General features: G+C 46.7%; 1 protein-coding gene and 1 long non-coding RNA gene across 2 annotated transcripts in view; one reads left to right on the forward strand and one right to left on the reverse strand.

Annotated features, from left to right (window-relative positions):
* Nucleotides 1-203: 203 nt before the first annotated feature.
* LOC114016885 (uncharacterized) lies at nt 204-1,140 on the reverse strand. The gene is made up of 2 exons (XR_003561636.2): nt 955-1,140; nt 204-442 (listed from the first exon to the last, which is right to left on the reverse strand). It is a non-coding gene; the product is annotated as an uncharacterized LOC114016885 (long non-coding RNA).
* A 4,441-nt stretch (nt 1,141-5,581) lies between these two features.
* Nucleotides 5,582-16,990, forward strand: part of UTRN (utrophin) — a 386,253-nt gene continuing 374,844 nt past the window's right edge. The window contains exons 1-2 of the mRNA XM_055714514.1: nt 5,582-5,723; nt 6,545-6,689. Of these exons, the coding sequence (XP_055570489.1) occupies nt 6,611-6,689 (79 nt within the window). The 5' untranslated portion in view covers nt 5,582-5,723; nt 6,545-6,610. The remainder of the gene's footprint in view (nt 5,724-6,544; nt 6,690-16,990) is intronic.

Here is a 16,990-nt window from a genome sequence, read left to right on the forward strand (position 1 = left end):
AATGCCCCTATGATAGAAGATGTTATTATTTTCCCTACTGAAAAGAGTGAACCACTCTACTAATATTACTAACACTAAGCAAGTTGACCAAGTTTATATGTTGTGATAACGCAGGAATCCTATTTCCTATTCTAACGCCTATACTGACAAACTTGCTGGAAAAGTACTTCTGTAACTGCAAAAGCATTAGGCATTGATGTGTCTAGCCATTAAACAAACCTATGCCAATACATGAGAATGAAACAGCACTGAAAAAAACAGCCAGGAGTGAAAGAAATAAACAGAAAGACTACATAAATAAACAGAAAACAACTTGTGTTAGGAGTGACTGACTAACAACTCACACCTGCCTTTGCAGAGGATTGTCTCATGCCGTTGCCAAAGGTTTCTGTCTTGCACAGGCTTTTCTGTTGCTGATGGTTTTCTTTTTTCCAATTCTCTGCTGCAGTTAAGAGAGTTATGTTGGGAGGGTAAATTGATTAGTATAATTGTTCATTAATGCACTCTTATTTAATGTACTTTTAGAGGTTATGTTCTTCAGAATGATGATAAATTATGGTAGCTTCAATTAATGTCACTGAGCTAAAGGGATGTCAGCATTTCTATTAATACAGTGCAATTTTCTGAGGTTTTATAATGAAGCTATAAAAAAATGCTGAAACTTAAGATACAAGGTTCCAGTGTATTTTGTGCACACAGTATTCCCTTGAATCTGATCTAATCAATAGATATATTGAGTCTAATGAGATAAAAATAGGGTGGAATGAGTATCTCCTGAAGATACAGATCCCGACTTGTAGAAATGGAAGTATATAAAGGGGAACAAACTGCTTTCTCTTTCGTTTAAACAGGAAGGGAAGGACAGAGAATGGTGACACTGAGACAGTCAGGGGACCTGCGGGGTTGCAGGACACAGGCACATTGCCTGGAGAGCATCTTGCACCCCATGCTCACCTGTTTACCAGATTGCCTGCTGCCCTCTGCCCTGGTGCATCCCTCCCATTTTCTGCATCTGGTGGCCCGGATGTATGGTTAACTCCGTGTAGCAAAACAGTCTTGAATTTCTTAAGATATGTTACAGTGCCTACCACAATAGGGCTTTAATTCTTGGAGGAGCTCGGAAGGAGCTTACACATAATAAAAGGCAGCTGAACTTGGAATAAAAATATGCAATCTAATATTAAAACCAGATCCCAGCCTAAGGAGCTGCGGGTAGAAAATGCTGTCCCCCCTTTAAAAATTGTGCTAGGGCTGATTTTGAATATTTTGGTATCAGTTAATTAGTTGAACAACAAAGATAACTCTAAAATACTGAGATTACAGCAAAAGAAAGGAAAAGGAACAAGCCAAGTATGTCTGCCCAGTGTACTGAAGTCTTTCAAAGGTACTGCCAAAGGAGCTGTAGATAAAACCAACCCAAGGTTTTAGAAAAATTGGTCATTTGCCTCACGAGAGGAACATACAGAGAGAGAATGTTTATTTGATATGTCTTTTTATATATTTTCCTCCTCAGATTAGAGGTAATGAAAATAGTAAGGGACTTGTACTAACTGGTTAGTGCAGTATGTCAGTACCAAAGCATCAAGGAGCTGTTACTTGAAGTCAGATGCAAGTTCTGCAGGAAAAAAAAACAGTCTGCTGAGTAACAGCCTGCCTGATCTGTTAACTGAGTGACAACACCATGGGCTGCGCAGAAAGGGACAACAAAGATACTCCGCTTGCAAAGCAGTCCATTTGGTATCTCATGTCTTCCTGAATATGGAATTGTCTTCTGAAATCATGACAGAACATTGATGAATGGGCACAGGCATTATTATAGCAGTCAATCTCAGGGTAATGAGATACGTGAAATTCCTAGTTATATCGTAATCCTATCGGTTATGTGTATTCTAAAAATAGAGATGCTAAGAACAAAGAAAAGACAAGGAGACAAGGTAAGATGAGCTCAGAGCCTCACAACAGCATTGTTTTCATGCACTGAGGAAGAAGGTATTTATTTACTTTGGTCAAAGTTCAAGGGCTCCACATCTTCACAGCCCATTTCTTCACTGTTTATTTTTCTGGGCTCCCTTTGTCTTTCCTTTCTTAATGTTATCCAAGAGGTTCATAGACTCTTCCTTTCTTTTCCTAATTTATTCCACATTATACAGAAAGGTAAACTGTGCCATACAATCCGCATGATATTAACGGTCTGCAGCAACCAAGACATCTGTAGATGAATGGAGGTTTCAGAAATACAACCGGGTGGAGAATTTGTTTTTGACTTTAGAATTGTGCTAGTCATTATTTTCTAATTCTGCCAATCTCTGGAATACAAAATTAGAGAGACCTAAAGCATACACATGTACAGAATATTAAAGATTAGGGTGGGTTTTAGTTTTTTTGTTTCCTGGATGGACTTGTGCCTAAAGACCCAGATATAAAAATTATAGCCCTTGTATCGAGAAGCCTACAGTCTAAATAACTAGCTTGGAAAACTCAGGCTTTGATCAGCAGCTGAGTGAGGCTGGCTCTGGAGAGAGGCGTGTTTGAAACACACCAGGAAGAAAATTCTCCTGCTTCCCTGAGGTAGCGCGCAGGCTTGTTATTCTATTAGCCTTCTGTTGGTGCTCCACAGCTCAAATAAGATAATGATCCTACTTTTGTCTAAAACAGGAAAAAAAAAAAGGTGGAAAAAAGACTAAAAAGGAAATGCTATCAGGTTAAGTTGAAATGTGTTTCTTTTTGCAAAATAATTCCTAGGTGCTTATAGAGCAAGATTATAAAAATCAGGACCTTGGGCTTACACATGGATATTTGAAACGGGATATACCAGCTCTCTGCTCCAGCTTATCAGTTTGACTGCAGCTTTTAGCGATCAAAGTTACTGCTACCTGACAGCGGTCTTGGGTAACCTTTGTGAAATGACTAATTCCCTCATTGCAGCCTACAAAAGAAAGGGCTTTCTGCCATTTAGCAGTCCCTTGCATTAGGCAAGGCAACGCTTTGGGATCCCCAGGCCATGCACCACTGCTAGATACCCTGCAGTGAGAAATGATTTTTGTCTCTGTTGAGTCCTGAGCAGGCCCTGGGTTACACAGATGGGTACGTCCCTCGTTCTGTTCATGGCAGACCCGCTTGAAAAGTGGCTGGGGTACATCTGCATTCTGGGTTTCCAGTATGTAGGGGGCATTTCATCTGGGGCATTGAAAATCCAGCATGCAGAGGGAAGGCAGGGTGGGGTGGAGAAGCCATCTGTTCAATCAAAAGCAGCAAGGCAGGTGCTCTTCTAACAACAAACATGGTGTTCATAGTACAGATTTATCAGTACAAGGTAAACAAACAGGCATAAACATGGACCGTAACTTTCCAACAAAAGCAGCCTACTGCTGAGCGCTGCCCGAGACACAACAGGCATCGACACCTGTGGTTTTGTAGCGATTGTCATCCGTGATCTGCAATTCTCAACAGATTCACAACTTCAGTCATCACGATGCTTTATTATTATCTCTTTACAAGTAGAAACCATTAATGACTTCATGCAGTGGTTTGGATTAAGCAGATCAAGGATGAATTAACTAATTTGCACTGAATCAGCCAGGAAATCTGTTGAGTGACCAGAAATAGACAACTTAATCTTTAGGGCTTCTCCAAAATGCTATATCACATTATCTACGAGGCCCTGCACCCTGGGATGCAGGATGGTAAAGACCCAGTCCCTGTTACACATGTACTGCACAGATCAAAAAGAAAGGAAAAAAATGTTAAATGCAGTTAGGATTAAGATAATAGTAATTTACAGGTAGCTTGTTTGATTCCTTTGAGGTATCTCTGTTTTCCTTGGGGAAACCATTAAGGTATGGGTAAATATCAAAGGTAGCTTAGGTTAAACTACACATCATCGTTATTTATCGTTGGTACCTGTAGTGCCTAGTGAACTCACGAGCTGTATTCCGGTAAGGAGAAACAGTGAAGAAATGGGCTGTGAAGATGTGGAGCCCTTGAACTTTGACCAAAGTAAATAAATACCTTCTTCCTCAGTGCATGAAAACAATGCTGTTGTGAGGCTCTGAGCTCATCTTACCTTGTCTCCTTGTCTTTTCTTTGTTCTTAGCATCTCTATTTTTAGAATACACATAACCGATAGGATTACGATATAACTAGGAATTTCACGTATCTCATTACCCTGAGATTGACTGCTATAATAATGCCTGTGCCCATTCATCAATGTTCTGTCATGATTTCAGAAGACAATTCCATATTCAGGAAGACATGAGATACCAAATGGACTGCTTTGCAAGCGGAGTATCTTTGTTGTCCCTTTCTGCGCAGCCCATGGTGTTGTCACTCAGTTAACAGATCAGGCAGGCTGTTACTCAGCAGACTGTTTTTTTTCCTGCAGAACTTGCACCCTCATTTCATTGTCACCGATTGGTTTTCACGTGGAGGTACAAAATAAGCGTGTTGCCACGCCTGGGCTACTCCTGCCATAAACCGGGCACCTTTGGTTCTGCGGGCTGCTGCCTGGTGCCCGGTCCTGTCGCTAAGGCTGAAGGCCTGGGGCGCTGGGGACGCACCTGGCCCGGGGAGCAGCCGGGACAGCCCTGGGGCCGGTGGCCGCGCTGGGGGCGGCTCCGGCACGGCGTCCGCCCGGGTGCTCCCCGCAGCGCCGGGTCCCCGCCGCCTGCCCCGGCAAACACGTGCGTGTTTACCCCGAGGCTGCGGCGATCAATTAATTAGCGTGAGCCAGTATTTCACGGGTGTGTCCGGCTGCCCATACGGTAGAGCCGAGCAGGGGCACCGGGCGCCGCTCCTGCCCTGCCCGCCGCGCAGCACAGCTCCCGGCACCTACCGGCCGCCCCTGGGGCCGGGCTCGGACGCTCGGGGCGTTCGGGAGGGCTACGTCCTGCTGCTCAGCGTGTCACCGTCCGAAACACCACTCAAGCTCCGCCCGCACCCCCTCGCCGTGCGGCTCCGGTGTTACCGAGGAGCGCCGCGGTGCCCGCCCGGTCCGGCCCGCCGCGCGCTTCGCCCCCTCGGCGCTGCGAGACCGCGCTCAGCCGGCGCGGGAGAGGGACGGAGGCGGGAGCGCGCAGGTGAGCCCGGGAAGGGCCGGCGGGGCGGGGCGGGGCGGGGCGGCCCCCACGGCCCCCGCTGCCGGACCGGCCGCTTTCCCGGGCGGGGCCCGCAGACGCGCGGGGCTGAGCCGGCGGCAGCCCGCGGGCGCGGGGCGGGGGCGGTGCGGAGCCTCGCCCCGCCCCTCCGTGCCCCGCCCCTCCGTGCCCCGCCCCTCCGTGCCCCGCCCCTCCGTGCCCCGCCCCTCCGTGCCCCGCCCCTCCGTGCCCCGCCCCTCCGTGCCCCGCCCCTCCGTGCCCCGCCCCTCCGTGCCCCGCCCCTCCGTGCCCCGCCCCGCCCCATCCCGGCCGGGGCCCGCGGCGGGCGCAGCCCCGCCCCTCCTGCCCCTCGGCGAAGGGGCCGCGCGGCCGGGGCGGCTCTCCCGCACCCGCGGCGCTGGCCCGGCTAACAAAGGGGGCGCGGGGCCGGGGCGGAGCTCCGCAGGGCCGGGCCGGGAGGGGCGGAGGAAGAGGAGGAGGAGGAGGTAGGGCAGGGGCGGCAGCGGCTCCGGCTCGCACAGAAAGTTGTGGGTCCGCCAGCGCACCGCCGCGGGAGTCACCGTTGCCGGGGGACGGGGTGCGGGGAGGGGCCGGGCCGTGGGGAAGCGGGGCTATCGCCGTGCCCGAGCGGTGAGTGGCGGCGGGTGGCTGCCGGCGGGTGCCCCAGCGCCTCCGGGAGCGGGGCGGCACCGCGGCTCCGGGAGCGGCGGCCGGGGAGGGGGGGGGGGGGCGACTTTGTTCCCGGCTCCGAGGCGGGGGATCAGCACCTGCGGGCGGGGCGGGGGCGCCGGTGCGGGGCGGCGGGGGCACGGGCGGGACGGGGCGGCCGCGGGCGGGACGGGGCGAGGAGCGGCCCCGCCGCAGGGGTGCCCGAGGGCCGGCAGCGCCGCTGCGGCCGCATATCCCGCCGGGAGGAGGTGCCGGCCGGCCGCCGGGCCGGGATCCCCGCCGGGGGGAGGCGTGTGCGGGGCCGGTCCCGGTCCCGTGGGCCTCGCCCCCCCTGCCCGCCAGAGTGGCTTCGTGGTTTCGCCCACACGTGGGTCTCACGCTGCCGGGCCGGCCGGAGGAGGACGCCGGCCCCTCGCCCCCTCCCAGCCGGTGGCCCGGCGCCCCGAGCTGTGGCAGCCCCCGGAGCGGGATGTCCCGCTGGCTGCCGGCTGCGTGGCGGTGCCGCTGCGTGGCTGTGTCCCGCCCCTCCGGGGTGCGCGGGTGGGGACGGGGCGCCCCGTCGCCCAGGGGTGGCCGATGCTTCGCTTTCGTGGCGAGGGGTTAACCCGGCCGGCAGCCCCCTCTGCGCCGCCGCCCCCCGTAAGCCGCGTGCACGCCCCTCGGCGGGGGCGCAGCGAGTGGCTGGTGGGGCGGGCACGGCCGGAGCCCCGTCCCGTCCCGCGCCGAGTCGCGCCCGGTGCAGCCCCCGGTGACGGTGCCTCTGCCCTGCTCCTGCCCTGTAGGTGCTGCAGGTGCCCTCCGTGGAAGCCCCCTCCCCGCGGGTGTAGGCTGCTGCCCGGCCAGCGGGCATGGCCGGCCTCCCTGAGCAGGAGGAAGGGCCTGGTGGGGCGCACGGCGAGTTCAGCGACATCATCAAGTCCCGATCAGGTAAGCTGGCCGAGGCGGTTTGCCCGTTTTCTCCTCTTCTCTACGTGTAGCATCCTCCGGCATTTTTAAACACCACGTTTTTCCAACTGTGTTTTTGGCCGTGTATCGGCAGTACAGCCAGCGGCTGAGGCTCTTTGTGCAGCTGTCCTACAATTAAGTAATAGTAATCATACATATCTTTTCTTTTTTTTTTTTTTTGACAGTGTTAGTCAAGTCTGTTTGGGATCTACCTCCTGCATTGTAATTACCTCTGCTTTTGTAAATAACCATGTGCTTAAAGTGCTCTTATGCAACCTAGTGTTGGCAGCTTTTGTGTTTATTCTCAGATGCTGAAAATGGCAACTGTGGCCGCAGTCCTGTACCTCCTGAACGTGCGTCGCGGTGGTGCTCGTGCAGTAAATTAATGTGCTTCCTCCTTAATGTAAAACAGTTGTCTAAGGCTACTCGCTGAGGCATTTCCTCCAGCAAAACAGTCATGAAACAGATCTGAAGGTTATTGGAAAAACATGTTTGTTTGTTTTTCCCCCGCTGTTGCCTTCTGAGGTGGATGCTGGGGAGGGTAAGGGGGTACTCTCATTTTAGCAGGGGGAGAGCAGAGGCTTTGGAGGGGCAGAAGCAAGTTGTTTAAGCCTTGAGAGAAGTTTGCGCTACATCCAGAGGCTGGATGCTCGCTTTTTTAGCCTCAGAGGAGCTCTTTTCTCTCTTAAATGCAAAATGCTCCTGTTGTCAGAAGAGTTTCCTTCGATATCTGCAATCTAGCAGTGTGTTTTTAAAATGTGCCATACATGAAAAACTGTAGTTCTTCAGTTGGTGGTGATTTGATATGTCGGATTGTGTAGGATGCGGATTTGAATCTGGATTCCATTGGTGTTTGAACAGTCTGTTTCTTAGACCTCCTCTTTCTGAGCCAGTCTTCCTCTTAACTTCCCTTTCATAAACGGCACTTCCAGAAATGCTTGTGTTTTTCCCATCTTGAATTCAGTAGTGCTGGTTTACATTTTCTGCTGTTACTTTGAAACCTCTGGACATGATTTGATTGTGTCTCGCCAGCACCTCTAAGGGCTTTGAGTTTGGGGAAGGCTTGCAGACAGTTTGTATGCATGTATGTATGGAAGTGCTACAGTTTTATAAGAGGTCTGAGGAACTGCGGCTGTATTTGAGGTTTTCCTTGGATGAACAAATTGTACAGTAAGTATTGTTGTTTTGGTTAGGGGAGATGATTGTAAGTCTCCTGTTACAACAGTTTTAACTTTCTTCTTTGTTAATGAGAAAATGATGTATATGCTAATACAAGGCTGAAAGACTTGTGCATTAAATTAAAAATAGCAAGTGAAGATTGGTCTTAAATAATTCATCTTTTCTAAATAGTACATGGGTTTGGATCTGGATGTGCGATTCCGTCAAGTTAATTACGTACTACATAGCTCTGATCTGAACCATTCCTTACAAGTAAACCTGTGGGAGGGATTCCTTAATGAAAGGGCTGAAGTTTCCTGAAGTACAGATGGCAGCAAATTAAAGGCTAGTTGTCAGGACTGGGGAAAAAATATTCTAAGCTATGCTTCCATTTTTCCTAGATAGCTGGAAAAGAGAATGATATTTTTGATACTTAGAAAGGAAAACAGAGTTGCTTTTTGCTGGGAAGACTTCTTCACAGTATAAGTGACTGGAGTAAAGTAGAAGTATTGCCTTATAACTTACTAGTATTTGCGGTAGCTAAGGGTCCGTCTGCATTTTGAGGCTACAGAAAGCAGAACCAGACAAGGTTTGAGATCTCAGTTTACTTCTGTCGCAGAAAATGAGTGGTTACTCTGTTTCTTGCTGCTTCGTAAGTTCATCACCTGCAATACAGGAAATCGCTCACACTTTGATCAGAGAGCATGCAAATATGCATTTAATATTTTCATTCTTAATAAAAGTAGAATGCAAACCCCACTTCTTCTAGGTGGAATTCTTTAAGTGTTTTAATATGTCGTAGTATTTTTGAGTGTGTATTATTCCTATGGATTTTTAAATAGAAACACTGGAAGCAGTTGATCCTATCCTTGTTAAGTAAAAGGAGAGAGAGTGCTGTAGTGTCCTGCGTAAAGATCACTTTCTCTTTCTGTGCTTTCCTGGGCAACTAACTGTCTGTCTGTCTGTCTCTTTCAACATGTTTTTCTTCATCTGTCTGGAACAGATCACCAAGCTGTCAGGGTATCACGTTTACTTAAAACCAATAATCTTCTTAAAAGTGATGGTTAAGATACATGGCTGAATCTTATGTTTTGTTCTAACTTGGAAGAAAATTATCACTTGGAATGCCAGAATCTTTCAGAGCTCAGGCCTTAACAGAGAGTGGTGCTAGTAAAAATGTTTCTAAATATTTGGATATAAATTTAAACTTTAGTCTTTAGTTTATATCTATATCTGTATATATAAAAGACAATATATCAAACTGAATATATTGTCTTTTTTTGTAGTCATCCCTGCTTTTGTTATCTTACTTTGGAAAAGGGGGAAGCAGCTAGAAGGCTGTAAAGGTGGCACTGTTAATGCAGTGATTGGTTATTGAAGACTTGAGCTTTGATCGAAAGTTTCTCCTATGAGACTATAATAAGACACATGAAGCTTTATGTCTGCTCAGGGCTGTGTGGTGCCCATCTAAGCTTGTTCTGCTCACAAAAACAGGCCATGTATTTTTTTATTAATTACTTGTAATTGGGAAGCTACTGATGTACCATGTGAAGGATATAAGAGAACTGCAGAAAATCATACATTTTTTATAGAGCAATCAAAATAAATTAGCAGTGGGTTGGATTTCTTGCCTTCAGTGGTCAGCAAGAAAACTTTCTGTGAATGTGCTATATGCTGTAGCTGTCGTAAGGGATAACTGCTTGAGTTACAACTTGAGTAGTTGTGTCCGTCCACTCCCCACTCCCCCCCCCCCAGTAATCTTGCTTTTGTGACTTGTGACACTAAAAAAGAAAATAAGACTTCTGTTGTCCAATTAGCATTTATTATTTTCTGCTTTTGATGTGGCTTTTCTTTTATTAGATAATTTGTTAGCACTAATCAACATGTAGCTACAAGTTATTTTTGAAGATCTTCTGCACTTAGAATAGAGTAATAGAGATGGTGACCAAAGCTGCTTTTAAAATATCTTTAATTAAAAAAATATGGTAATTGCAAGGAAAGCTGCCTTACGTTAGTAGAAGTACCAAGTGTCTTTTTGCCTCCCTTCCTCCTGCACCAATGGTAGATGCTGATGGTGCTGAGTGTCTGATGTGTAAGGGGTAGGATACTTCTGAATGTTTGTGTTGGGTTTAGATACTTATAATTAACATTTATTTAGCATTATTAGCCTGTGTGTCTATATGATTGCTTGCTATGCAAAAGCAGTCTTCCCTTTTTTCCTTCCCTATAGTATGAATTACTGGTGTGTGGCTGATTGTTATCTTTGAAAGGTATCTTGTGCAGATAGGTGTGCTTTTCTCTTTCCAACAGCTTTCAGGAAGGAATGTGGTGGGATGATTGCCTTACAGTGGTGAAAACAGCGCTGTCATCACTGGGTTTGAAGAACAGATGAGTCCTTGCTATGATTAATTATGGAAAAAAGACAAACTCACTTAAAATCAGTCATGGTAGCTTGGAATGGTAATATATAATTAACCCATAAGACGTGACAGGAAAAACATTTCTGGAAGATTACTCTATGCCTCTGGTGCATTTTAAGATATGAGTTCCTGTCTAAATTGAGGGGAACTTAATTCTCCTCATCTACCTTTCATTTTTAATTACGTTAAATATATTTACTGAAAGACTGCTTTGAGAAATTGTAACTTATTTTTGGAGTTCTTGGGCAAGGTTTGTTCTGGGAACTGCTGCTGCTGTCTGTTGGTGCCGATGAAGCAACGCTTACTTGGCCGGCAGCCCCTTTGCTCTGGGATCTCCCTGCCCCACGGTGCCACATGTTGCCTTTGGAACCAGTTCCTTCGGTCATGCTTCTAGCTGCCAGATTGCTGCGGGCCAAACACGCTGCTTCTCGTTTGTCATTTTGGCTCCACTGGTGTGAAATGGCCAAGAGTCATAATAGTTGCAGGCAGACCCTCAGCATTCCGCTGAGCGGGCGCGGAGCTGGCTTAGCCAGTTTTGCACTGTGTGAACTCTTCAGGGACGTTTGTGCAGGGTGTGCGTGGACAAGGTGTTAAAGGCAAGTGACAGATTTGGTGCTCCTAATTTCTCGCCACTAAAATGACTGTTTTTCAAAACTAAACCTTTAGGCTGCTGTAGCCTGGCTCCTTTCTGTCATTTAAATTGCTTCCTTTTCTTGGGCTGTCTGCTGGGGGCAGGCTGGATGCTGCAGTGAAGACAGTTCTAGGGTATTGCCTAGCATTTATGAAATGGCAAATATACAAGTACCAGGCTGGTTTCTTCTAGTCCCTTGATTGGTGGGTGCAGAAATAACATATGCTGCTCCGTGTGTTTGAAGCACGACTTTGCCTTGGAATAGAAATTGAGGCTCCTCAGGGAGAGAAAAAACAACCTACCCAACCTCAAACCATAAAAGCAGCCCATTGATTTGTGTGTGCTCTGCCAGGAAATGAGGATGTAACGCTGGGCAAGAGCTGCTGTGAGAGGCAGCATGTGTAGTGTTTCTAAAGAGGTCTGAAAGTTGGGGTGTGGAGATGCAGCTGCTGGTGGTGTGGGAGCGCTCATCGCTGAGGCTCCCATGGAGAAGGGGTGCCTAGGTGAAGGGCAGACCAGGAACAATGTGAAGTTCCTGGCTCTACCTCCCCCAGCGCAATTTGAGGATCTGTCCCCCTTTCTTCTCTCAGGTCAGGGGGAAGAAGGAAGGCTCATCATGAAAATATTTGCACATGCAAAGAAATTCTCAAGAGTTGACAGCATTGGGCAGCTTAGCAAAGAATTAGCTATGCTGCCTTTAACACATCTCAGTAGCCGCTCCTAATTTTCCTTCTCGCCTTGGCTATTCCTTCTAGCAGAATCACTTGTCCATGGTGTGTGTGTTGGGGTTGACTCTTGTGAGCAGGGAAGAGTAAGGCAGTATGGTCATTAAAATCTTCCAAGTGCAAGTAAGTGGGGAGGAGGACTGGAGTAGGCAGATCAGTGTAGGTGCAGAAGGGCAGGGGAGAAGCACGTGGGCTGGAGCTGAGGTCATGTTTCGGGACAGCATAGCTGCTGGGCTGCCAGGTAGCAGCATGGGTTGGTGTGCTCAGAGCCCACACGATACGCTTTTCATGTGTTGTATGGTATCCCTCCTTCTAAGGAAAACGCACAATTAGAAGAGTGCAGCTGTTCCCACCCATCCTGGGAGCTGTGATGCCCCTAGCACGAAGCTGGGGGGAAGTGCGTTTATTTGGATGCCTTAATAACAGTCTGAAGAAGGAATAACAGGGTTTAAACATCATGAGGTGGGAGGGAGGAGATGCATTTTCTGACTTCCTATTGTATTGATGAAAGAATAAGTTTTAGTGCTCCATACTTTGTCAGAAGTCTGTTTTATGTCTTCCTCCCCTCCCCCAGTGTATTTCTGGAATGAAATGGGGAAGCAAGCTGAGCTGTAATTTCAGAAAGTGACAGTATATTCTCAGAAGAAAGCAGGGAGTTTTAAAGGTAGCAACAGAAATAACAGGCTAAGGAAATAGAAGAGCCCTCTGGCATCTGTGGATTTGACAGAAGACAATGATACAAGACTGTTGCAAGCTGTAGTTTTGGGAATGAGGCAAGAAACTACTGACTTGTAAATATATACAGCTGCAAAGTTAGCAAAACATTTGCCATCAAGGAGGAGTCAGAAACTGCCATTTATTTATTCATTAGGATGTGATGTCTTTGTCTTCAAGCCTTTTCTTTGAAAGGACATCCATACCACCTGATACTGCCCTTGGAGACAGTAAAAAGAAAAAAAATTACTTGTATTATTGAACCAAAGTTGGGCTCAGCCCTGAGTGGAGCAAAAAAAACCCCAAAACCCAAAACCAACCCCCCCTGAAATACTAATACTTGCAGTTACGTTTTGTAGTCGCTTACCTGTGGGACCAGCAGGTTGGGGCTGGTATGGAGGTGCTGGCCATGCCTCCAGGTGCATGTCCCAGTAGCTGGGAGGCTGGCATGGCCGTGGGTGGTGCTGGCAGAGGCTGGGGCTGGGCTGGGTGCTGGTCCTTACTGGGGAGGCTTCTGGGAGATGGTCAGCTGTAAGGGGCAGGGTGCGGGCAGTCACAGCTCCTTCTGCTGAGGGCAGGGTTGAGTCTGGCTGGTGCGTTATGGGCTGCGTCTTCCCTCTGACTGGCTCTGGATATGAAGCTGCAGCAATGCAGGGAAGGCTGGTTATCAGTGGGGACCCATCTGCCACCATGTCAGTGACCTTCTTGTGAAGGTTTCGTAAGCTCAGAAATGTGTTCACTCTTTAATAATTTGCATTTTTAGGTATTCATTAAGCATGTTGAGATGCTGGGGAGGGATAACTTGAACATTGCCTAGCTTCATTGGTAGTTTCTCTTGTAACAAAGCAGCTTCTGTGCCAGGGAGTTCTTTAGCAGCCTAGCCCCTTTGCAGGAGTGGGGGTCTCCTGCTGGGCGGGGAAGGAGTGGTGAAGAGCTGCTGAGCTTTTAGTTGGTGGGGGATCGGGTGACCGTGTGTTTCAGTAAAAGACCAACTTCGATCTCAAAAACGCTGGATACATGCTGGTAGGAAATGGTATGGCTACATGACAGATACGCATTCTTAAGGTTATTTTGCTTATAGGTTAGGTGCAGCAATACTTTTCAGCCATAAATTATTGGTAATGAAGGTCCTTTCTCAACCTCAACACCTTTTCCCCTCACGTTGTGGAAAACCAGGAGGCCCCACCACCCAAAAACTCTGAGAGACTTTGTAGAGGAATTAGATAAGCATATAAGGGCACTCACTGGTTTTGCATTTAGCTGTGGAGAAACATGCACTTAAGCTGTGAAAGAGCATGCTTTGATGGGTCTGTATAATTCATTCCACAAATAAAGTTATTTTGTTTCTTTGTACTCTGCTTTTATTGCCTAGCATCAAATGTGGTTTTTGCTCCCCTCCTAATTTAAATCATGGCAGAGGACCAAAGGTGGAATTTGTAACAGCCTTTTAAGAGCATATTATTGATCAAGGGAAAAGTGGTGTGATGGATAAGTTCTGAAATGTTTTGCTAGCTTTTTTTTATTGTTGTTAATTTACCATGCTATCCTGGATGAGCAAAGAAGAGTAGTCAGTGCATGAATAACAAATGGTGGAGATTTATTTCAATGTTTTATGGGAGCATGCTGGGAATAGCATGAAGCCATTTGGTTTCTATGTTATTTTAATTGTTATATTCTAAAATATGATTGTATTCAAAGAAGAGAATAAATGAAGTGGTATCTAAATGCCTTCAGACCAAGACCTTTCTGTTCCCTCTTTCTAGGCTTTTACTTCTGTTGTAACTTAAAAATGAACAGCAGTTATGGTCAGCATAAATCACTTCCAAAGAGAGTTCATTGCTCTTTTTTTCTTTTTTTTTCTTTCTAGTTTCTACATGTACATCTTGTTCTTGGATGAGGCTTCCCGTGGAAATTCACGGGAACACATTGTGTTAATGCTGTGCCTCTTTATTGAGAAAAGACTGGAAGTTGAAAGTCTGGTAGTGTCCTTCTGAATATAGTTTTGCTCTCTGTGGGATAGTGGCGCATACTCTTTCTGCTCTGGATGCTTTTCCTCTGTGTGCAGGAATTTTTCTCTTGGATCTGGCTGTAGTGCCCAGTTTAGAGCTTGCTGGTTTGATTTACTGAGCTTAAAAATAAAATAAAATAATATCTAGCTAATGTAACACACTATTTATTCACAATAGAGTTTAAGTTTAATCTCAGATTCATTAAAGATCACAATAGAGTTGTGAAGTATTTGCCCTGGTCTTTCTACTCAAAAAATATATCTGCACACTTTATGATCTGTGCAGGAGGATAGTCTGTCTGGCAGAGTGTCAGACTTATGCAGTGCCCAGGTACTTGCAGGTGAGGATGCCATTTTCTCCCTGGTGCAGAGGATGGGAACAAATGCCTCAGGCTGCTGCAGGTTCCCAGTGGTCTGTGGACCACGAGCCCTCTTGCATCTTTGGGACTCTGTGCTCCTGCCTCTGACTGTTGCCTGGGTGCATCAAGAGAGGTGTGGCCCCCCCCCTCCCCTCCCCCCCCCCCCCCCCCCCAACTTGAATGTTATTGTTTGAATATTGAGATAATTCAGGACAATAGGACACTTATAGAAAATACCCAAACCCCCACTTCAACACCCTCCTCTCCTCAACCCACTGTTCTGGTTTCACTGGATGTTTGAGCATTTATTAAAGCCCTGCAACATACTTTTGGAAGATTATATTGCTGTCTTGATAGGATAAGTCAAATGTTGACTGTTTATATTTATGTGGAAGTGAGTTTAATACTGCAGTGCATGACCAGCATGTCCAAAATTGAACAGAAGAAAGAGGAAGGAAGAGTTCAAATGGGGTTGTGCCCATTGTCACAAATGTCATACCATGCATGTGTGTGTGGTGGTGGTGTTTGGTTTTTTTTTAAGGCTATTGAAACCCAATTAAAATTCATTATTTGCCTTCGTAATGTTAAGAGAAAGTTCATTCTTGATTACAGGAAAAACAGTATTAAAGGAAAGGAGATTGAAAGTAATCTCTGCTGTCCATAGTTTTATTGAGGTAATTTATAGAGTCTCTGTAGATACCAGGCTCCTCACGTGATGTTCTTCACTGCTGCCTTGCCAAATCCCCACGTCCCTCTTCTTTTCCCCCTGATGAAGAGCAACACACAAAAAACATTGAGTAGAAGTGCAGTTTTAGCAAATATACTCCAGCTCTAGCAAAAAGCTTCAAATGCCCAGGTGCATCAAACCACTACAGGGAAAACTCTTTTCTTCTATTTATGGGTATTGGGGAAACTGATGGCATCAGATAATGGCATGTTTCCATGAAGATGCTTTTCTTGTTCCTTTCAGATCTGAAGGAAACTAGATCAGTTGGGACTTACAGAGCTGTTGAGATGCAGGGGCGGAGTGACTGCTGCATCAGCTGCAGGGGTGTCTGTTACTTCTCAGTCCTCCAGCAGAGCCTCTCTTTGAATGACACCTCTTCAGAGTTTGGAAAAATGCCTTTCAGTGCCAAAAGGATTAATCCACTGTCTGCATCTTTCTTACACATCCATGTGTGCATGGCAGGAGGGAGTGTGAGAAACTGATATGAAGTCTCAGGACTGACTTTTTGGGGTCTTTATGTAGACCCCCCTCTAGGGAAGTGAGGCATGGACCAGAGAAGAACCAAAATTTAGTTTATTATTATTTTTTTTAATCTAAAGCAGCTGTTTAGAAAGGTTTTCATTTAGGCTGTAATGAAATTAAGTGGTTCCTAAAACTTAGGAAACTTAAAGTTAATGAATCCATGTAATTTGTATTTTGTTGTTCATGTTTGTTTAATGAGTGGAAATAATTTCTGTACTAGGTCATGAAGGCTATTTGTCTTGCCAAATCTGAGCTAAGAATGTCCTGACTACTTTGAGGTCTTCTCTTCTACTTGTAACCTGCTGGGGTGTATTTTCTGTCACTATATAGTAATAACCTCCTCTTCTCAGCAGGCAGAGTTAAATATTTCATCATTGTTTAAGGATAGTAGTTACTTTGCTTACATAGTGACTAACAGTATTGGGTGTGTTCATCTCAATGGAGAAAATGCAGAGACAGAACCCACCTTTTTTGTTTTTATTTTTTTTTTTAATTAAGAGAAAAAAACCCCACCAAACAAACAAGGTCTTCCTGACTGAAAATACTCAGATTCTCTCTGGTTTAAAAGATGAGTTGATTTTGAGTGAGGCACACAACGCTGTTGCAGTGTGACAGAGCTCTGTGTGTGTCATAGGGTACCATACCTGTGAAGAAAGGAAATGGTATTCACTCAAATATTTTTGCTTACCTTAAGTGAGAGGGTGCAGTGGGAGGAAAGAACAGTACCTGGTCTCACAAAACTGGTTGCTTTTGGGGGGTGATTACTCCTTGGTTGCTAGTTTGGGAGTTGTATTTCTTCTTGGAGAACAGGGAAGTTAATGCCGGGAGTGCAGCAGGGAAGGTGAGGTCCCATGGACTGGCCTGTCCGGGGCATCAAGTGGGACAGTCTCAGTGCTACCAAGTGCCATTCTAGTGTGTCACGCAGCATAAACAAAGCAGCCCCCGGAACAGACAGACCAAACTGGAAGAGCATGCACTCGACAGAAGCAAACTCTGCTCACCCATCTCCTCTTAGCGCT

This window comes from Falco cherrug, chromosome 6, assembly GCF_023634085.1.
Source record: "Falco cherrug isolate bFalChe1 chromosome 6, bFalChe1.pri, whole genome shotgun sequence".
In the NCBI taxonomy this organism is placed as follows: Eukaryota; Metazoa; Chordata; class Aves; order Falconiformes; family Falconidae; genus Falco; species Falco cherrug.